This window comes from Durio zibethinus, chromosome 13 (genome assembly GCF_047325235.1).
Source record: "Durio zibethinus cultivar Kanyao isolate XHJ-2024 chromosome 13, ASM4732523v1, whole genome shotgun sequence".
NCBI classification, from domain to species: Eukaryota; Viridiplantae; Streptophyta; class Magnoliopsida; order Malvales; family Malvaceae; genus Durio; species Durio zibethinus.
This window is the reverse complement of record NC_143174.1, coordinates 3,728,686-3,751,504: the sequence shown is the minus strand read 5'-3', so window position 1 is coordinate 3,751,504 and position 22,819 is coordinate 3,728,686. Positions and strand designations below refer to the sequence as shown.

General features: G+C 31.9%; 1 protein-coding gene and 1 pseudogene across 4 annotated transcripts; both read left to right on the top strand.

The window, feature by feature from the left end:
* Window positions 1-1,396: 1,396 nt before the first annotated feature.
* Window positions 1,397-19,610, top strand: LOC111303848 (ubiquitin C-terminal hydrolase 13-like). 3 transcript variants are annotated; one of them, XR_016327053.1, is made up of 34 exons: window positions 1,397-1,607; window positions 1,763-1,829; window positions 1,992-2,142; window positions 2,252-2,409; window positions 3,180-3,445; window positions 3,513-3,731; window positions 3,819-3,927; window positions 4,011-4,126; window positions 4,534-4,632; window positions 5,420-5,529; window positions 6,714-6,788; window positions 7,315-7,393; window positions 7,512-7,658; window positions 8,094-8,174; window positions 8,254-8,373; window positions 9,282-9,404; window positions 9,721-9,798; window positions 10,246-10,334; window positions 10,419-10,527; window positions 10,986-11,054; window positions 11,137-11,289; window positions 12,152-12,207; window positions 12,380-12,557; window positions 12,649-12,750; window positions 12,838-12,909; window positions 13,010-13,075; window positions 13,443-13,508; window positions 13,753-13,839; window positions 13,957-14,073; window positions 14,338-14,412; window positions 14,503-14,589; window positions 16,529-16,719; window positions 18,471-18,714; window positions 19,341-19,610. XR_016327053.1 is itself a non-coding variant. In XM_022900325.2 (32 exons), the coding sequence occupies exons 1-32, from the start codon at window positions 1,578-1,580 to the stop codon at window positions 14,851-14,853; spliced, it is 3,354 nt and encodes a 1,117-aa protein (XP_022756060.2). In that variant the 5' UTR covers window positions 1,397-1,577; the 3' UTR covers window positions 14,854-15,234. The 3 variants fall into 3 exon arrangements, 2 of the variants coding, with proteins under 2 accessions (XP_022756060.2, XP_022756058.2); XM_022900325.2 differs by lacking the exons at window positions 16,529-16,719; window positions 18,471-18,714; window positions 19,341-19,610 and adding an exon at window positions 14,812-15,234 and having other exon boundaries at window positions 11,137-11,247; XM_022900323.2 differs by lacking the exons at window positions 16,529-16,719; window positions 18,471-18,714; window positions 19,341-19,610 and adding an exon at window positions 14,812-15,234.
* Window positions 16,573-19,939, top strand: LOC149515249 (uncharacterized; annotated as a pseudogene). Its single transcript, XR_016327054.1, has 3 exons — window positions 16,573-16,719; window positions 18,471-18,714; window positions 19,341-19,939. The product of XR_016327054.1 is annotated as an uncharacterized LOC149515249 (transcript).
* The last annotated feature ends 2,880 nt before the right edge of the window (window positions 19,940-22,819 follow it).

Sequence of the window (22,819 nt, the reverse complement as noted above, 5' to 3'; positions counted from 1 at the left end):
TGTATATTATATGTATTATACTATATTCATCTCCCAAGAAAAGGGTAGGAGTATTTGCACCCCAACAACCCTCGCTATACTCCCACAAAATTAATAAAATAAAAAATTACTTAAATATTCATCATTTAATTTTTTTTTCTTTTACATCAATTCTCAATAAGTTATTGAAAATAAACTTTTGAAAATTTTTTTAATGTATCCAAAATGTATTTTCAAAAACTTTTTAATCATACAAAAAAGTATTATAATTATCCAAAAATATATTTTCAAAAAACATCATAATTATCCAAAAATATATTTTTGATAACAATATTTTTACTTTAATTTATTTGTTGCGATCTCTAAATAAATTAATAATATTTTTTTTCGACATATATGATATTTAATTTTTACAATAAAAATATCATATCTTTGGATCAAATATTATTTATTTAATAATATTCGAAACATTTATCAATTTTAATAAACATGCATTTAAAAAAATCATTAATTATAAAGAGTGTTCGTGCAAATGCACGCGATGAGATAGTGACGGTTCATTGCACTTGGGGTAATAGCTAATTTGCACGGTATTTTTTTACGTTTAATGGTTCATCTCAGATACACGTATGTTAAAATTACAAAATATTGTAAATATTATTGGACGTGTAGTGCTTGATAGCTTAAAGATTAAAAGTTTCTAGTGATGAATTTATCAGTCCACTAATTAAATAACGAGATCAATTTTCATTTACTGAAAAATTATTTGATTTCAATTGATAGTCGAAGATTATTACGTTCTAAAATTTTATTTTTGAGAGTTTTTAAAAAATTTCATAAATAAATATTTGAAAATCATTAAAATATTTAGAAAATACATTATAGAAATTTCTAGTAAGTTTTCATAATTAGATTTTTTGAAAAACATTTTGAAAATGAATTTTTGATATGTTAAAAAAATTTTTGGACATTCATTTTTAAAAACTTTCAATATATTTCAAAAATTCACATCTAAAAAATTTGATTCATCATCTTAAATCATATTTTTAAGTTTAAAATCTTAAATATTTAAAAATTAAATATAACATCAAACAGATAAAATGATATAAATAATTTATCTATAATTATAAATTATTTAATATTAAAATCAAAATTAAGACTTGATTTAAGGCTTACAAAGGGATTAGGGCTTTGATGAAGTAAAAAAGTGAGGGGTGTGGAGTGTTTAATTTTTTTAAAAAATTAATTTTACTTTTGGGCGTAAAAGAAAGAAAAGATGAGGGTTAATAGTAGCGGGTGTGCACAGAAAAAATAGGGTGTAAATAGTCAAATTTAAAGTACAAAGTACAGAAAATAATTGAAATTCCAAAAATACCCATTTCCCAAATAAAGACCATCGAACGACCTTTCCTTCTTCGTCTCGACAACCTTCTGCTGATCTCTCTCTCTCATCGCTTCGTCTCTTCACTGTAATAAATCATCAAATATAATTAAACCAAAAAAAATAAAAATAAAAATCTTTCTCCCAATTTCCACCTTTCTTTTCTTCTTTTCTCTCCTTTTCATAAGCTTGAAATTAACCTTTCAATTTCATAGCCATGACTGTCATGACCCCTGCCCCCATCGATGTAATCACTCTATCCGTTTCTTTTTTTTTTATTTCTTTTTTAATTTTTACCTTTTGGAGTTTCTTTAGGGTTCTTTTTATTCAATCTTGATTTCTTTATGGATCCGTCTTCTTCTATTTTAGTTATTTTGGGGAATTTTTTTATTGACTTTTCAGCAACAAGAGGACGAGGAAATGCTCGTCCCAGACTCTGATTTGACCGACAATCACCAGCCCATGGAAGGTATTTTTTTCTTTTTAAATAATTCTTTTTGAGAAATTTACTTCTTTGAACCGCTTACGACAATGCAAGTTCGCAAAAAGTTCTACTTTTTTTTTGGGGTTAGCGTTGAAAAGAGAGGGTTTGATTTGATTGTGATCCTTTGATTTATGTCTTAATTATTAGTTGTAGCGCAATCCGAGACTGCAAATACTGTGGAAAATCAACCAATTGAGGATCCTCCTTCATCAAGATTCAGTTGGAGAATTGAGAACTTCTCTAGGTTAAACACCAAGAAGCATTATTCTGAAGTCTTCGTCGTCGGTGGTTATAAATGGTATATTTCTCATTCTCTTCTTGTTGATAGTACTACTGTTTTTTCTTTCTTGCTTTCCATTTTTGGCAATAGCAATTGATGATTTATACTTTTGGTTTGAATTGCTTAGGCGAATACTGATATTTCCAAAGGGAAACAATGTGGATCATTTGTCTATGTATTTGGATGTTGCTGACTCAGCAAGTTTGCCCTACGGGTGGAGTAGATATGCGCAGTTCAGTTTGGCGGTACTTAATCAAATTCACAATAAATATTCCATCAGAAAAGGTATTACCCTTTCAGTATACTATCTATATACTGTTTAAGTATTTTTTTTAGTTATTTTTTAAATTCTTTTTGGTGTTATAACATAAACAAGGTTTGTTGCTGGGTTGAGATAGCTTGCAACATGGTTGGAGAAAAATGTTGATTTAGTCTTGTATAGGAAGTTGCATCTGTTTTGTTTTGTCGTGATCAATACAAGAACATTGCTCATTGGTGATGTTATTCCATCATGTCAAAGAGTTATGCTTTTGTTACCCTTTGGTGAGCAGTCTAATATGGATTTGATTCAATGAAAAGCAGGTCATCTCTGGTTACTTGTCAGATGAAAAAGAAACATGACACGTTTTTGAAGCCCTATGTTTCAATATGGAGTTCTTGATGTCTTGTCATTTTTTACGATTAAGAGGCATGACTTCTATTGGCCGATAATAAGACTTTTGAATTTTGGAAGATAATCTTAGCACGGTGTATTCAAATCTTGATCTTTGGTAAAATCCCCTTTTTTTCTTGTGACTTCAAAGCTCGCCTTGCATGTATAACATCTGACCAATGTTCAATTCGTTCTCTGTTTCTATCTCTCTTTTTTATGGTTTAAAAATTAAAATCTATATGTGGCTCTCTAGCTAAATGTAGGTGATGGTAATATGTTCTAGTGTTACCTTAGTTTTCATAATTATTCTTTTGGTAACTTTATCTGGATTTTGCCTAACATTGGAAATAATAATGTAAGCTTATTAAATTTGCACTTATCTTATCTGACTTGGATTTTGCAGACACACAGCACCAGTTTAATGCGCGAGAAAGTGATTGGGGTTTTACATCCTTTATGCCCCTTGGAGAGTTGTATGATCCTTGCAGAGGGTATCTTTTGAATGACACTTTGATTGTTGAAGCAGAGGTTGTTGTCCGCAGAATTGTGGATTACTGGACATATGACTCAAAGAAGGAAACTGGTTATGTTGGACTTAAGAATCAAGGAGCAACATGTTACATGAACTCTCTGCTCCAAACTCTGTATCACATTCCTTACTTCAGGAAGGTAAGTACTGATGCTCCATATTTTGTTGAATTAATGTATCGCTAATGCTTCGGATGTTACATTTCAGGCAGTGTATCATATGCCTACAACTGAGAATGATATGCCATCTGGAAGCATCCCTCTTGCTCTGCAGAGTTTGTTTTACAAACTCCAGTACAGTGACAGCAGTGTTGCAACAAAAGAGCTGACCAAATCATTTGGATGGGATACATATGATTCTTTCATGCAGCATGATGTTCAAGAACTTAATAGAGTTCTGTGTGAAAAACTTGAAGATAAAATGAAGGTGAAAAGCTTCAATGATTTTTAATCATGTGTTTATTCTAATGTGAAACCAAAGTGAAAATTTTGATTACTTATGTTATGCCACCAGGGAACTGTTGTGGAGGGCACAATACAGCAGTTGTTTGAAGGACACCATATGAACTACATTGAGTGCATTAACGTGGATTACAAATCTACAAGGAAGGAGTCATTTTATGGTATCTGTTTCTGAAACAACTGGTTTTGGGTTTTATGAGTCTTGTTCACCATGTGATGCTAATTATATTTTTGCCTATGCCAGATCTTCAGCTTGATGTTAAAGGCTGTCATGATGTTTATGCTTCTTTTGACAAGTATGTAGAAGTTGAACGACTTGAAGGTGATAACAAATATCATGCTGAACAATATGAATTGCAGGTAAGCGACTATTGTATTTTGCAAAATACAAATGGCAGACTTGTTAATGATGTTCACAGTGAGCATGAATAAAATGGATCTAGAATTTTATCAATCCATTTTCATGTTTCTAAGAGAATATTAGTAAGATGTCTCTGCATACACTACAAATCACTTGATTACTAGCAATTTTGCCTTTAGTTAGATCATTATTCATTAGTACTATAACTGCATAAGAGGCTGTGGTTGTAACAAAATGTTTTGTTCTGCAATAGCTAGAACTGAATGGCTTTGGCAGTTTTCTTTTGACACAAGCATTTATTTTTCTTTCAGTTGTTTATGTATGGTGTTTGGTGCATTATATCTGATTGTGTTACATCTTTTCCCAGTTAAATGACTGCATTTTGAATTTTGAATGATTGTTTCAGGATGCTAAGAAGGGTGTATTGTTCATTGACTTCCCTCCAGTCCTTCAACTTCAGCTTAAACGATTTGAATATGATTTTATGCGGGACACCATGGTCAAGGTCAGCAGTTCTAACATCTTAGCTTTGTGTGATTCTTTTTAATCTATGGTGCATGTGCAGTCCAGAGGCCTCCATTGTTAGAGCTTAATACAGTCATTTCCTTTTTAGAGAAGTGCGGAAACCATTAGTTCTATTTCTTGTTTAACTCTTACTATACTCAAATGATTGTTGTGAAAAATAATCGATATCCTGAGCCCTAAATTAGTTGTCGTGTTCTGTGCTAGTTTTGACTATGAATGTAACAAAACTTATAAAAAAGATTTTAGATTTTCTTTTTGGTTGGGGGGGCGGGGTCCAAACCTTGTAACCCACTCATCTGGCACAATTCAATGACTAGTTTTCTTCAGCTTGATGTTAAAGGCTGTTGTGATTTGATGCTACTTGTTGGGTGGTGTTGGGGGAGTTCCATGTGAAAACCTCCTTCATGGTTTTCACTAGCCTCTCTTCATTTTCTTTAGAAAACAGAAATGGAATGACTGGTGTGCTTTTTTATTTTGTTGTATCTTTTTGGTACGTAGGTTCTATATTTTAATAAAAACTCAAAGGAGGCAGCAACATAACTTCTTGATGTCTTATTCAATGTATGATGACAATCCTTATCTCAACGAGACATTGTTGCAAGTTCTGTCAGATGAGAAATATCTGTTTTTTTTTTTCTTTTTGTTTGCATATATTCATTACATGATTCTTTTGCATGCTTTTTTTAATTTGTGCTAATAATTGTTAAGTGTGTTGTCTTTATACTGGATTGAATTGGTAAACTTAATGATTTCCACTCGTTATATAGATTAATGACCGCTATGAGTTCCCTTTGCAACTTGACCTTGATCGAGATGATGGAAAATACTTATCACCAGAAGCTGATAGGAGTGTTCGCAACCTTTACACGCTTCACAGGTACCTATAACATTAAGCATTTATCAAATTCGGATATACCTTCCCATTTTCTTTTATTTTTTCAATTTTGTTTTTAATAATGCTCATGGTGGAAATACTTTCTAGATGTTTCTATAACTTCTTTGATATCTGCTATATATATGTCCTGAATTTGTGTTATTAGTAATACAACAACAAACAGGTAAACTTTTTAAACTAGTAACTCATGATGATTAATTTATTTTATGATTAGGATTTTTATTGTTTAGAATCTTGTACTGGCTTCATTGTAAGAAAAATTTGTACTCATATTCCTTTTCTGGATTAAAGAAGAAAGTGGAAAGACAATGAAGTGTCCCTAGAATTTTCTTTTAGCAGTAGAATTTCAAAAGAGCAAATTTGGCTGCTGTTTGAAAGCAGTGGACAGTAGCAGCAAGAGAAAAAGAACAAGTAATATTACTAAATAACCACATTCTCAAAAAACACAAAATGGTTCATATCCTTAATGAAATTCAAGTCTGCCAAGTTTGGTCATTACAAGGGGATATAGTAGGCAAACACTTATTTGTCCACTTGGATTAGGATTCTGTAAGTGATTAGACTAAGTAATAAAACACAACTAATAGGAACTAAAGACTGCTTTAATGCCCCAATAACTAAACCAAATGCAAAATGAGACCCAATGGATGGTGACTTAAGGCCCAATCCAGCCTAACTGATAATTAACAATATTGACCTGGGCACCAAAATTCTGATGCTGATAAATTACTTTTCTAATTTCTTATTAACCACCTAGGAGATCTTGGACCAAAATAGTCGTCTTTGTTAATGAATAAACAATTCCAAAGAGAATGATATAATTGAACCAAGCTATTGTGTACTAATGTTGTTATATTGTGAAGAGAGGCACCTTACATGCCTGACAGAGGCAAGAGAATGTTGATTCTGTTTTGCATCTCCCTCAACTGTCCTCAACAATTCGACTTGGTTCTTTTTCCAATTGCCTACTGTAGGATGGCAAGGAAAAAAAACCGACGAGTTTAGAAACAAATCATGTTCCTGGGTTCTATAATGATACTAAGAAAGATGGTATATGCGCACCAGTTGAAGTGGCTTTGATGCATGGTTTTTATGTACATGCTACTTTATGTTTCTTTGATGCTTATAATAATGTCTGGTGCTTACATCTTTGAGTTTGTTTACAGTGTCCTTGTTCACAGTGGTGGAGTGCATGGTGGACATTATTATGCATTTATCAGGCCGACTCTTTCTGATCAATGGTATGGATCATCCTGTGAAGTATCTCAGTGAGTTGTGTTTGAATGCTTGCTACGGTTACTTGTTCATGGAGAGTTTTAAGCTATTTTTAGCAGAGATTTTGCTTTTTGAAGTTTTTGAAATGACAAAATATACATGTGACTTGATGGGCAGAGTTTACATTTGGCCAAATTTTAATCGTGTCTTTAGGTCTTTTTGGTGGGCCAACAATTGACAGCTCTGGTGGTGGCAGTGAAACATGCTGGTGTGAATCACTTAGAAGTTTTACCAATTGCTTCAGTCAAATTGATGCATAAAAATACTCCTAAGCAAAAAAATACAGGAAATAGGTGTTTAATCAATTATTGTTGAAATAAAAAATGGACTCTTGAATTCTTAAGATGCTGTATGAGTATTAAATTAGCCAATGCTGATTTTTTAAGGTAATGTGTTTATAGCACACATATGCCAGCTATGCAAAGGAGCCTAGACTGGTGAAAGTATTACTTCTTTCATACAGTTAATGTATAGAAATTGTGTGCTTTTCAGGTATAAATTTGATGATGAAAGAGTAACCAAAGAAGATATGAAAAGAGTATTAGAGGAGCAGTATGGTGGTGAAGAAGAGGTACTGTCTTTTGAGCACTTTTTTTATAGAATTCTTTATATTCAGCTTTTCTGCTTTTAACTTTATGTATTTTATGGGTTATGATTTTAACAAATTTTCCTTGCTTTTGGTGCAACAGTTACCACAGATGAATCCGGGATTCAATAATACTCCTTTTAAATTTACCAAATATTCAAATGCATACATGCTGGTGTATATACGTGAAAGTGACAAAGACAAGATAATATGTAATGTGGATGAGAAGGATATTGCTGAACATCTTAGGGTAAGATGCTATTGTTAATATATTTAGAGCTGCAAATGAGCTGAGTCAAGAGGAGTGGTAGGCAGGGAGATAGGCTTGAAAAACTAACAATCTCCTAACTAGGATTGAGCTCAGCTTGTTTATGGCACCAATGAACCTAAAGGGCATCGAGTAATCTGATTTCAAGTAGTTTGTCAACTAGGAGTAGATCAGCGTATTGCATAGAATGGTATTCTTCTCAAGCTTGGCTTGAAGAAATCAATGAGCTTCAGTATGATTGTCTCTTGGTTGCTTTATCAAGAGCAATCACAAATGAGCCTCTTACCAAGCTGATTTCAAGCTGAGGTTGAGTAGTCTATTTTGTCTTAAGAGTTATACTTGTATCTAAATTTCATTATTTCAGATCCATCCTTTCCTCACAATCTAATGTGAAATATTTTTTATAATTTTGGCCAGGAGAGGTTGAAGAAAGAACAAGAAGAAAAGGAGCACAAGAAGAAAGAGAAGGCAGAGGCACACCTTTACACCATTATAAAGGTTGTTGTTTGAATCATTAATTTAGTGACTGGTTTAAGCATTATTGAGTGTACTTTCTTAAGCTATATGATTGTTCTAGGTTGCACGAGATGATGATCTTGCAGACCAGATTGGGAAGGATATATATTTTGATCTTGTGGATCATGATAAAGTTAGGAGTTTCCGTGTTCAGAAGCAGATGGCTTTCAGTGTGTTTAAGGTATGACAAATAGACAAAAAATGTTTTTGATGCAGAACCCTAATAAGCTAATTAAGGGATTAGCTTACTTTATTTTTTTTTATTACTCTTGCTGTATTTATGGGACTTATTTGTAATATTTTATGGATCTGGGGTTATATATTGTATTTTAAATTTCCATTAAGGTTTAGTATCTTAGTTTGTTTTCTTTATCCTATATTAGGTTTTGTTTTAAGTAAAGTTTATTAGTCTTCTATTAAGAGTCTTAAGTATTTTCTTTAAAGCCCTACTTGGGATAGGAGGTTTAGATTTTTTTAGGATTAGGGTTTGTTGTAGGGTAGTAGCCTATATAAATATCAATGTACTCATTCTTCTAAAGACAGGTTATGAATACGATAATTTTTAGCATTATTGCTACTAAGATTGTATGATGCAATCATTCTTAGGTTTGACTCCTAAGGACCCTACATGTGATGGTTAGGTTTTCTTCTTCTTGGTTTTGGGTTAAGGAACCCTAAGTGTGAACCTTAGGTTATTCTCTTTTTTTTTTTTTTTTATGTTGCCCTATCTCTTTATTCAATTTTAGTATTTACTTAAGAATTTCAGATTATTGTTATTATAAACCAAAGCTGCCTTGTGGCGGTTTTGCTTTCCCATGTGTTAATTGGCGCTTATAGTAATAGTTTTTGCTTTTTTTTTTTTGGGAATTATTGGTTTCTTCGCCAAATTAGTTCTCTTTTTCCCACTGTTTCATGATTACTACTTTTTTGATGATATTTCATGAATCATTTCACGTCATAAGTCGTGAAATCACAGAGCAATCTTATTCATGTGTTTTTTATGATGCAATGCTATTGTATTTGGTTCACAGTCATAGTTGGCAATTTCTTCATTATTTTGTTCATAATTTACCATGTTGGTACATGCAGGAAGAGGTTGCTAGAGAGTTTGGCATACCAGTGCAATTTCAGCATTTCTGGTTATGGGCCAAGCGTCAAAACCATACATACCGTCCAAACCGACCATTGACACCTTTGGAGGAAACACAATCTGTAATATTCCTCTCCATCGATTCTTATATTCTATGGTTAAAAACCTTGTTTCAGTACTGTTGTTTTAGCTTCGGTTCTTATTCAGCATAGTTTTGGCTTTAACTGCCTGTCATCATTCATCCTGCGAGCTTTTGCATGCATATTCTAGCATGCCTCTCTCTTTCTTTTAAATGAATGTATGTATTTTTATATTTATATATCAGTAAGTTTCATTATAAAATGATACAGAAAAATCCAGGAAAATGTGCTGAATTTACCTTTTTTTAGTTTGACAAGGATCTAACTCTTTGCTTAATTGTATCTTTCCTCACTGTAGGTTGGAACATTAAGGGAGGTATCAAATAAGGTTCATAATGCAGAACTAAAGTTGTTCCTGGAAGTTGAGCTTGGGCTGGTAATCTGGTTTTCCTTTTCTTAAGCAACATCTTTCTTTGAAACTTAAATTTTCTGTCCAGTGATGTAATTGATCTCATTCAGGATCTTCATTCTCATTCCCAAAACACAAATTAGGAGACCCAAAAAGATAGGTCTGATTTGGGATTCTAAAAACTTTGAAGTGCAAAAAGTTGTCTGTTCTTAGAGTAGAAAGATATAGAAGTTAGGTATCAGACCCTAAGGTTTTATGCTTCACATTGGTGCCCAGTAGCATTACTTTTCTGCCCTTCACAATACAAGTTTGTGAGATTTGAAACTGGCTGCATTTTACTAAATGCTCTAGGCAAGTCCTAGTTGTGAATCTTGCCTAAGCTTTATGAGCTTTTGATCCAGATTTGCTCCCTTTACCTTGATGATTTTTTGGTCTTCTTGTATTTGCATCATGATCTTAAACATTATTGTTCAGGATTTACGCCCAATTGCTCCACCAGATAAGACAAAGGAAGATATTTTACTTTTCTTCAAGCACTATGATCCTGAGAAAGAAGAGCTTCGGTAAGTTTTCTCAGGAAGTGTGGGTCCCCTTGCCTTCTGGGAAATTATATGAAATCTTATGGGGTTATCTTTCTTTTGTATCAGCTTTGTTGGAAGGCTGTTTGTGAAAAGCGGAGGCAAACCAATAGAAATTTTGTCCAAATTAAACAAAATGGCAGGATATGCTCCTGATGAAGGGATCGATCTTTATGAGGTTTGCTTCCAGACTCCTGTAATATTTACAGTAGTGTAATTTTTAGTTCTCAATCAAGTCTTTTCCAGTCCTCTCTCTCTCTCTCTCTCTCTCTCTCTCTCTCTCTCTCTCTCTCTCTCTCTCTCTCTCTCTTTCCTTTGCGTGCATTTTGAGTGAGAGCAGTTGTTTGCACGGAGGGTATTTTAATCCTTTTCCTTTTTCATCTCAGATATATGTACCCGGTATAACAACATCTTTTTCCAGTATAGTGGTTTTAGTTAGAATTAGTCTGGCCTGTTCTAAACTGTTTTCACTTGCACTGTTGATAGTTAACTTGTTTAGTAATACCCTGTATAACAACATTTTTGTCTGTTTGACTGTGAAATGTTATTATTTGCCATTTGGTTAATTTGTCCAAACATTTGCATAATTTTTTACATGCTTATGAGGTAACACCTTGATTGTGCTTTAATGTCCAGGAAATTAAGTTTGAGCCCTCTGTTATGTGTGAACCAATTGACAAAAAAATCACATTCCGAGCTAGCCAGGTATGCATCATACTTCATTTTGGAATAATTATTTGTTATGATCTTTTTTAAGTGTTCTATTTTTCTATCATTTTCACTGCAGCTTGAGGATGGTGACATACTTTGCTTTCAAAAGTCTCTCCCTGTTGCAAGTTCTGAACAATCCCGCTATCCAGATGTTCCTTCTTTTTTGGAATATGTGCATAATCGTCAAGTACATTCTCTTCATCCTTTATATCCCACAGTTTTCTTGTCAGTGAGTATTCTGTTGTTTTCATTGCATTTTCGTCTCAAGTCTTGATGAATGAAGATAATGAAGGTTGATCTGTCTGTCATATTGCTGCTTTTTATATGATTGCCTTCCCATCATTCTGCTTCCAATGGATGATGTGTGGTAGGTAGATTACTTGTGCTTCTTTTTGGTCCAACCTGATGCCTGGGTTAGATTTTCACTCATGATATGTAGGGCCTAGAGTGCACTTTATGAGCACTTGTTTTTCTCCATCAATTATTAGTTTGATAAACTGAAGATTATCCATATGTTTTCTTTTGGCACAACCTTTTCTATTTTTTTAAATGAAAGACAAAAACATGCATATCTAAACTAGATCTGCTGAATTTGTTGGTTGTGAATAAATTTCTTTTGTTGATATATCTATTAAAAAAAAATGCCTACTTGAAATTTTAGTAAATAAATTGGAAACATCTCATATGAATACATATGATTCTTTAGCTAGAATCTTCTTGAATTTCTCCAAGTAACATTTCATATATAAGAATTACGTAACCCATAGGGTTCTTTTTAGGATGTGTGGTATTCCTTTTGTTTGATTCATCATCATGGCTCCTAAAGGGAAATGTTCAACCAGTCAATCGGTCACGTTCATTTTACAGTGCTGTTTTAATTAGAATAATCTGGTCTTTATATTTTGTTTAAAGCTTTCATTCAAGTAGCAGTAAACAGTCTTGGATGCTTGCCATGGGTATGCTGATCTTCAATGAATAGTATTTTATTGGTTTTGGAATATACAAGCCTTCAGTAATATCTGCTCTAATAAGCTTTTTTGCTTCATAGGCTAAAGAAATATTTGCATTTCTTTTTCTCTTATATCTGTTAGGTTGTACACTTTCGGTCTTTGGAAAAACCCAAGGAAGATGATTTTTGTCTGGAGATGTAAGTTCAAAATTTCAGTTGAAGTTGTCTTCCATTACTTTTGCTATTGACATATATTTATTAATTAACTGGTAAATAGTAATTCATTTTGTTGTATTTTGTGCTATTTTTAATATGAATCTGAAGATCAAAGTTCTATACTCCTTTTCTTTTTTCTCTTTTGAATGTTTAGGTCAAGGCTTTATACTTATGATGATGTTGTTGAAAGAGTAGCTCAGCAACTTGGTTTGGATGATCCATCGAAAATCCGGCTTACTTCTCACAACTGTTACTCTCAGCAACCCAAACCTCAGCCTATTAAGTATCGTGGAGTGGATCATTTGTCTGACATGCTGGTCCACTACAATCAGGTTGTAATCAAATGGCCTTAGTACAAATTGAGAAGCCAAAAGGATGAAAGGGCTAAAAGCTAACCAACCAATTTATTTTGTTCTTTAACAGACTTCTGATATTTTATACTATGAAGTATTAGACATCCCTCTGCCAGAATTACAAGGTTTGAAAACCCTGAAGGTAGCATTTCATCATGCTACTAAGGATGAAGTGAGTATGTGGATCATAGTTATGAGTTTCAATGAATGATGTTAAAATTTTGTTTTAATGCAATAAAATTTGGTTGTTGGTTGCCAGGTTATTATTCATACTATTAGGCTTCCAAAACAGAGCACTGTGGGTGATGTGATTAACGATCTTAAGACAAAGGTGGGGTTTCTTTCATTTCAGGGGTCAAGTGATCATGTTGAGGGCATGTATTCTTAATCTTCTTACAGAGTAAAATTCATGAATCATCATTTTGAAACAGGTGGAGTTGTCTCATCCTGATGCAGAACTGAGGTTACTTGAAGTTTTCTATCACAAGATCTACAAGGTGTGAACATCATCTTTTCATGGTTACTTTTTGCTCATCTCTGAGTTTACCCTGGAAATGTGAAATAAGTAAAGGGAAATTTTTTACATGTTTATTTGATTTATTCTGTATGCGTAGGTGAAATAGTTTTGAATGTCATAGTTGTTTCATTATCCTCTAATCCCATCAGTTTTTCGTTTAAAACTTGACACCACTTGTTGAAAAGGTAGTTCATGGTTTACTTTCTTGAATTGCATATGCCGCTTTCTGTGTTTTATGTATATGTAAGAAACACATTTACTCAAGCTAATATGGGTACCTTTGTAACCTGTTGTTCATTTTTCCTTCCTTTTGGTTACATAATGTTGTTTCTATTACATTTCTGCAGATTTTCCCACCTAATGAGAAGATTGAGAATATAAATGACCAATACTGGACATTACGGGCAGAAGAGGTCAGTTGCTTCCTCCCTTCTTGACCCCTCCTCTCCTCTCTCTCCCTCTCTCACGCATACATGCACTCACACACATCCAGAGCAACATAAGAAAAGCTCTTGGTGCTATCTCCATCCTGCTGTGATCTAGGGAATAAGCGTTTTCTTAATTTTTTTGGTTTGTTTTACAAATATCATTTCTTAGCTAATGGCTTTCTTTAAGATATGTGGTGCTGGATTTTATATTTGTTATGCAATGTTACAGATCCCAGAAGAAGAGAAAAATCTTGGTCCAAATGATCGCCTAATTCATGTTTACCACTTTACTAAGGAGACAGCTCAGAACCAGATGGTAACAAGCTCAATATAGATTCACATTATCTTATTTTCCATTGCCTGTTTGCTATGCCAAAGATTGCTTCCTGATCACTATTTTCCTTTCCATTTTAATTGCCTCCTGTTTTCACAGCAAATCCTGAATTTTGGAGAACCCTTTTTCTTGGTGATTCATGAAGGTGAGACTTTGGCTGAAATAAAAGTCCGAATACAAAAGAAGCTGCAAGTTCCAGATGAGGAGTTTGCAAAGGTTTGTTTTACTTCCCAAATCCTACGTGAGCATGTGTTCACTGATTTACACTAAATCCTTCCTGTGTTCACTCCCTTTTCTCGTTTTGGCTGGGTAAATCAGTTATGGATTGATGCATACTAGGAACTTCAATGGTTACAGATCTCTGTTTAATATTTTTTTAGTAGCCATTTTTGCTTGCCACTTCTTTTTTCTGTTTTCTATTTCCTTTCTTCTTCTTTTTTTTTTTTTTTTAAATTTATATGAAACCTATTTTCATTTCAGTGGAAGTTTGCATTCCTTTCACTTGGCCGGCCGGAGTACCTTCAAGATTCTGATATTGTATCTAGTCGTTTCCAGGTGCGTGCATTGGTTTATTTATAGATATTTGAAATATCTTTTTAAGTTTTGTGAGGATTTTACTGTAATTTTGTTTTTACATATACACAGAGACGAGATGTTTATGGTGCTTGGGAGCAGTATCTTGGGTTGGAGCACTCTGACAATGCACCTAAAAGAGCTTATGCAACTAGTCAGGTAATTGCCCTTTGTGAAAAATATTCCAGTGTGTCGTCACAATTTTCGTTAATAAGACACCTATCATAAGGGATTAGGATATTCTTTGGTTGTGTTTGCATTTTCTCAAGGCTATGATTAATCAATCTATATGCTTTTCTTACCTGAGTCCATGAAAGTGACTAGTCTTTGAGAACCCAAGATAGTCTGACTCTGCATTGATATCGTCGTGCTTCTTTGCAGAACCGGCACACTTTTGAGAAGCCAGTTAAAATCTACAATTAGGGACCATTTTAGATTAGCTCCCTTAATGACATTGCACCAAAAAAAAAAAAAAAGGGTTCTCTACATGGATTATAAGACTCGGGTCTGGCAACAAGTTAGCATTGAGATGGCATCTGCAACATTTGCTTGTTGATTTGTTGGATATGTAATTCTTTCTATTGTGGATTGGAAGGACTTTTACCTAAGCAATTAGCATCTGCAAATGTCAGTTACCATCCACCGAGCTTTTTTGCTACTTCTGTCTTTAAATGGAGGTTGCTTGGTACGTTCTGTCTCGAGTAATGGGTAAGTTGCCTGTGTAATTTGACAGTATATAAACAAGATTTTGGATTAATTAGTGAATATGTATACAGAGTATAGTTGGGAGAACTTGTTTGCTTCCCTGATTTTGTCCATGTAGATGCGTTTAGCCCACGGAATGGTTGATTGCGATTCTTTTATAATGCCTAAGGCTTACATCTAGATTCTCATATAAGAAATCCAAAACTTTTGGTGGAAGGGACGTGTGAATCTCCTCCATTTCTACTCCCTACTTTTTTTTTCTTTTCTTTTATAGGAAAAAAAATGCTTATTAAGTATTAATGCAGATCCTCTGCATTTATTTTTCAAAGCTCCCAAACTAGGTTTCTTCAAATCTCTACAGCTGAGCACAAATTTCACCCAATAAAACAAAAAGACAGAAGAAAAAGGAAATTGATTTTGAGCTTCAACCACTTCGTTATACTTTCAAACTGTTTTTTAACATATATTGAGTCTGATATTACTGAAAAAAAAAACATAAAAAATCAAATTATAAATAAAAAATATGCTTTAATGAGTTCATATTAATAATCTACTAATGTTTTTTGAAAACAGGGTTGTAACAATTTTTTAGCCAATTTCTTTTTTTTTTTTTCATTTTAGAAAACTTTTGGTGCAGTTATTTTATTTTTAAAAAATTAAAAGTGAATAATTTTTTATTTTAATAATTTTATAAATAATTCATTTTTTATTTATTTCGTCTACATAGTGGGTGTGCAAAGGATTAATATTAAATAAAAATAATATCGATATCGAAATTTTGGGCCCTCAACAAGTTCACAAAGATCAGTGCCTGAATAGGCCCATCCTCTTCTCCGGTTACTACCCAGCTCGGCCCAAAATGGAAAACCGAACCATTTCAATACTAAAACTGTTCTCTCCTGGACTTAAAGTCTGGAAATGGGCCCCTGGCGCTGGCCTTCTCCGCCTCACTCTCCTGTGGAAAAACGGAAAAAGAAAAGAAAAGTAGATAATAAAGAAATCAACGGTAAGATCTTTCTTATTGTTTTTTAATTTACTATAAAACTATTCCTCTTAGTTTTGGGGTTATTAATGTTAAAACTTTACTAATAAGGGATTATGTTTTGGTTGAATTAACCTATTGGAATTCTATGGTTATTTTCTTTGTTAGAATTCGAACATTTTTTCCCCTTCCTTTTGTCATTTTTAGCAGATGCTTTGATTCATAGGAAAATAATTTTACTCGTTAAAAGCCGTTATTTCAGTAGTTGATTTGGATTAGATCCAAGTTCAGCTTGGCAAAAGCATGTGTTTCTGGATTAGGGTTATTGTTTCGAATGTTAATAGTATTAGCATGTGACTCGTATACATTGCTTTGTTGCGAGAAACTTAAAATTTGTAATGGATGTCACAGATTTCAGTATGATGTTTTGATCTTTAGTATAGTTGGATGAACCAATGAAGTCTAAAGAAAGGCCTCGCCTATTATGGATAAGTCTGAAGAAAGGCCAGCCATATGGAACTCCAAAATCAGATGGACAGTGGAAGTGGGAAAGAGTGGATCAAAAGTGTCAAATCCAATGGCGGCAAAAATGTTCAATGAAGGCAAGAATTTTTTTTCGAACACTCTTCCTCTCTTTACATGTGTTTGTCTTAACTAGGGGTTGCATGCATTGTTGTATAAACTGGTTAATCTGGTTATCTGTCTGTTGTCTATGGTATAAAAAAAGGGTAAAATATATCATTATTCACTTAATTATGATTGTATTTTTAAAATCATCACTTAACTATTAAAAATTTTAATTTAGTCATTATAGTTTGAGTTAATATTTATCTATCACCAAACCATTACTCTCTAGCAATATGTTGATGTGATAATGTCACTTTAATTGTCAGGTACCAAAATGTTGATGTGACATTGTCAAATCATTTAATATGTCACGTGGTATTATAAATTTTGAAAAAAATTCATTTTATTGACAAGATAATGTCATACAACACTTGATAGCTAGCATGATATTATCACATCAGCACACTATTAGAGATTAATGGATGGGTGACAAAAAAATTCTTAATTCAAACTTTAATGATTAAACTGAAAAATTTAGTAGTTTAGCCACCATTTTAAAAACATAATTATAATTAAGTGACTAATGATGTAATTTATCCTAAAAAAGAGAAAGAAAAGATATAGAGAACCCATCACATTGGGTGTAAATTATAAACAAGGACATTTCAGTTGTACTACCAATATTGGATGTGAGTAATGGTAACTGCACTTCTGCAATTTGTACTTTGGCATATTTGCTTAACATCTTGTTAAGGATGCTTTCGAAAATCGTAATTGGAATGCATCTAGAATATTTTTTTATTTTGTTTTTTTTTTCCTAAACTGAGAGGTTACTCCTTGTTATATTTAGAAACTGATTCCAATTTCTTCTTCTTCTTTTAATGTTTTTCCATTGGTTAGAAATGTGAAGCATACTTCTAGTACGTAGACATATATATTTGAATGCAACTGTGGCCATTCTAATGGCCTGTTAACCATAGATAGAATGAAATGTTATGGTATTTGCCACATGTTCTCCTTGAGAAAAAGAGGTTTAGAGCATACTTATTAAAATGAAAAATAATTTATCCCGTAAGATGTTAAAGCATTCATATTTAATAAACAGATAAATGTTTGATTGTCGTTTCAGTCCTTTGCTTTTTGGTTTAGTGCATGTTCTTTACGAGAAGAGTCTTTATTATCCTGCAATATTCTTGGACAATTATGTGCTGAGTGTCACAGAATGGGAAACCTGATGTGTTAGAAAAGTGTGCTTTTAGAGCTTGTGACCAGGTTATGTGACCTTTTGGAGTAGGAATTTGCTATTTCAGACTCAGTGACTCGTTTCTTAGTGTGTTGTCCTTCTAATCCGTGTTTCTGTTCCCTTGACGGTGTGTTTCTCCTCGTAAAGCATAGTCCTTTATTTATTTTTTAGAAGCATTTTAAGCTAGGGAGTTCTGCAGTTCAGCTTGTGAGATAATTGAATTTCTTGAAAATCTTTCATTTTAGTCCTAGTTTTCTGGAAAAGTGCTGTGATTGATTGTGGTCATTCTAGTACTCTTCTCCTATATCTTTATATTTATATTCTTAAAAGAATTGGGAAACTGTGTGCAAGACAGAATGTCTTTGCTTCGTTAGATACCAGAACTTCTGTGAGATGGCTTCATTATAATGGTAAAAATTAACTATGAATTGCTTCGTTTTTACTTCTACAGCTGTGATGTCTTTTTCATGCTAGAAAATAAGTTTTTAACTTATAACATTTGTTGGAGCACTATTCTTAGTGGAGCTGTTTAATGTGACATAGGCCAAGGGACTGATGGATCAAGAACTTATTTCCAGGACCAGAGGCCAGATCCCGAACTATCTCTAGAAAAACAAAATGCTGATACCAGATCTCGACCCCATGATGAAATATGGAAGTTGGCTATGAGCAAAATCTTTTGTCTCAAACTTTGGAATTTCTTGAGAAGAAATTCCTTGATGACATAGTGAAGCTTGCTAAAGAACAGAATAAAGCTGAGGATGCAGAAAATATTAGACATAGGGAGGTTAGTATATAGTTCATCTTGCTTCATATTCTCAATATTAGCTGCTTCTGTATCTATGTGTTATTTGCAAAACCAATTTCTACCAGCAAGAACCTCTTCCATAAAATGCCTGGTTTTTTCCTATGCAAACAGAAGTAGAGTTCTAAAAGCAAAAGTTTTGCCTAAAAAAATGTTGCATCCTAATGTTTGAGTCAGTATTTTCTCCTTTGCGTGGGCATTTACAGAAAGAATATGAATCTTTATGGCCCGCAGTCCTGTACTTGTTACTCGGGAAGGCAGTTTATATGTCCAAACTATTCATTTATAGTTGCCACCTTTGTCTAAAGATTGGCTTAATATAATAAGGTGAATTTAGGGCCGAATCTTCTGCGGCCATACTCTAGCTTCTTGGATTTGCTTCGAATCTAAGCTGTCAAGACAACCTATCTAAAGTAAATGATTACTTGCAACTTATCTACAATAAATGATGCCTTCTCACGGAAGCTTAAGTATTTAATGAAGCAAAGTGGCATATGAATTTTATTCTTATGACCATTCTTCTTCTTAGATGTCAACTTGGTCAACAACGTGTTCGAGAATGTTGCATAGACTTACATTGTGGTAATATTTTTGGTTTTAAATTTCAGAGAATAAATGCAATCAATACTCAATATCAGGAACAGCTAGCAGCAGTTTGAGCAGGACACACTAGTCGCAAAGATGAGTTCCTGCGAAAGGAATCTCTTGTATGCCAACAACAATACTGGCAGGTGATGATGGACCGTTATTCTCATAGTAGCATGGCTCCAGGTGATACCATGTCAACTGGTAATTCTCATGGTTACAGTGGTAAGTTGCTGATTCAGCTGCTTTTGGAGAGGATCTTTATAAATATCAGCTTCGGTTCTATTATTAAACCTATTTTTATCATCAATTTCTTGATTAGAAATTTCTTCTACTTTTTTTTTCTCCTATCAACTTTTTGTTTATCTAGATCCATAATTGTAGGCTTAGCATCGATCTCTTCATCTACTTCTTTAGAAAATGAGGATTCGGTACTACTAATTTTATCTTTTATAATTGGATTAGTAGTTAAAATTTATTTTTTCCTTTATCTTTTTCATATGAAATACTTTCATCGGTAGTATCATAATTAAGCATGTACTAATAATTAAACTTTTTAAAAAGTTTTATATGTGTTTCATATAGTTCTTTTATCATATTCAAATAATCAATCTTTTCTTTAGGAACAATGGTTTTTTCCATTTTATACTTAAGATGTTCTATGAGATTTTTACAGGATTTAAAATCTAATTTTTCAGCTTTAGAAAACTTGGTTGAGAAGATGGTTTATTATCATTAATAGTAAGAATGGTATTACCAAAATATAAAAGTCCAAAGTCATTTGTTTGACTTTTATCAACTTCTAATAATTCTAGTTTTTTGTTAATATTTACTAATAATTGTTTAGAATCTTGGTTTAAATCTAAACAAGTAACTTGTCCTAAACTATCTATTTTTTATTCTAGTATATCAATTTTATTAAACGATTCTTTAAAGAAAGTAGTAGATAAATCAATTAAACCATTAATATTATAATTGATTGTTGGTATATGATTTTGTAATTGAAAATCCATATGCAAACTATGATTATAAGGGTTTTATGAACAAACACAATTTTCAACTTCTTACTTCGTATTTTTGGTACCTAAAACCGTCTATATTCTTAACAGAGATATCTAAGGCTAGATTAAAGGCAACAACACTAGCATAGAGATAGTAAACAAAGATATGGGATTTATAATATAAAGTTAAAAGTTTAAAAATTGAGAAAGTAAAGAAATATTTACAATGATAGTCGAAAGTTGGATCCCTTAAATAGAATATATATATATATATATATATATATATCATCAACATGGATTTTTATAGACTATGATTTCTATACAAAGTTCTTTACAAATCTCTGATACTAATTACAAATAAAAGTGTAAGAGGATAGAAATTTACAAGATTTAAAGAAAAGGAAAGAAAGACTAGAGGAAGTGGTGGAGAAAGTTTGCCTTTTTATTGTCCTTCATCTCCCTTATTTATTCTTACTTTCAATAATTAATTTCTATTAATTATGTTAAGTAACATTTAAAAGAACTTATCTAATTTTGACAATTTGATAATTAATAAAAGTAAAATTGTACTTAAAGATAATGACAATTACATTTGTTGTACTGATACATATTCGTCTTTTTAGTAGCAAGTTTTGACTTTTTTTTCTTTTGTATCCATCTTGTTGATTTTTCAAGTTTATAGCCTCTTCATTTTCTAGATAATAATTATATTATAATTCGTATATTGTAATTCATATATTATATTAAGTATATCTAAACGAGTATATATATCTAATAAGTGCAAGGAATGTAAAATTAAATAAAAGGACTTGCCTATCTTTCTAAATGAAATAAAATAGGTGTATGATAAGATAATTTAATTTCTTTATTATTGTACTTTATTCCTATTTTTCTTCTTATTATTATTCTATTGTTCTTGTCTTCTTATTTGAATTTAATAAAGAAATAGTTTATTACAAATTGTTTAAAGATTCAAATATGCCAGTAAAGCTGTTCTTAATTTATTTCACTATTTTCATCATTTTTTATACTGGATTAATAAAGAAATAGAGTAATCCAGATCTTCCATTCTAGATAATTTTTCTATAAATTCGATTATTTCAGGCTCTGGCTCTGAATTATTTTCATCATATAATTTTTTCACAAAAATCTTTTTACCATATTTTATAATAGTGATAGAAGAAGTTTATGAATTTTGTGAGATTTCATTTAGCAATTCTTTCGCTTTTTCTATGATAGTGATTCTGGCTTAGAAACTATATAAACTTATTCTATTAAATTATGAAAGAGCAAATTTTGTATTTTTTTTTTATTTTCATTAGGTGCTAATAAATTTGGTCCATAAAATACGTTTTTTACTTCACAGATTTGATAGGGTTGAAAAATTTTTCTTTGTGAAAGAGTTTTATTAAACTAATTATTTTAATATGCATATAAGAAAAATATTCATCATTTTTAACAAAATAAAAAACTGTTGATTTAATAAAGGTAAGAAAATGCCTTATTAAATGAAAAGATAAAATTTGAAAAGTAATTATATTTACAAAACTCATTTCTATACTAACTATATTATAAAGGTCATGATCTAATCTAAATTTCGTTTTAGGAAATCCTCCTAAAATTTTCATATTTTTTAAATATACAAAAGGAAAATATTCAAAAAAATTTTCATTAAGTAAATGATCTATTTCATTTCTTATTGAATTTTTTATTCTATTAAAAAGTTCATTGAATAAAATTTTGTTAGCCTTTTCATATAAAATAATTTTTTAAACTTTTAAAAGAAAGGAAGAAATAGTTTTTTCTTCTACGAGAAAATCACAACTATTTAAAAGATCGTTAATCTCTTCAATGGAGTATTCTTTTTTTTTTCAAATTCAAAAATTTATGGTTTCTCCCAATTTCTTAAAGTTAAATTATTGAAAACAAGATTTTGAAAAGTTTGAAATTTATTAATCTGTTTGGTTAATCCTTTCGCAAGTTTAGTCATGTTTTTTTTCTAAAAACTGATTTATTACCTTGAAGTTGGGCTTTTCAAACTTTATTTATGAGATTATATAACTCATAGGGTAATTTTGAGTTATAAAATTTTTTTATTTTTGAAAATTTTTGTTGTATTTTCAACAAAATTTTTGTTTTATGAAAAATTTCAAAATATGACATACGAGTCTAGTGGTTTAAATCATGAGAATATTAGGATAATCTATAGGGTTTCATTACTTGTTGTGATAGAATTTTTACCATTTTCATGTACGGTTGGAGATATAATTATATTATCAATATATACCACAACAAAATCTTTATATTTTTCAAAAATGGTGTCCATTCATTTTTGAAAAATTTGTAGAGTATTGCAAAGGCCAAAGGGCATGACTTTTCAGTCTTTTGGTGCATTAAAGGTTGGCAATGATTTTGACTCTTTGATTAGCATTATTTGCTAAAATTCTAATTTATAATCAAATTTACTAAAATATTTAGTATTTTTTGCTAAGTTTATTAAC

What these genes read in the sequence shown, in the direction of transcription:
- LOC111303848 (XM_022900323.2), top strand. Translation starts at nt 1,578, where the DNA reads ATGACTGTCATGACCCCTGCCCCCATCGAT. An exon ending in CTGAACAATATGAATTGCAG is followed by an intron (nt 4,127 to 4,533) that starts GTAAGCGACTAT and finishes TGATTGTTTCAG; the next exon opens with GATGCTAAGAAGGGTGTATT. An exon ending in AACCTTTACACGCTTCACAG is followed by an intron (nt 5,530 to 6,713) that starts GTACCTATAACA and finishes GTTTGTTTACAG; the next exon opens with TGTCCTTGTTCACAGTGGTG.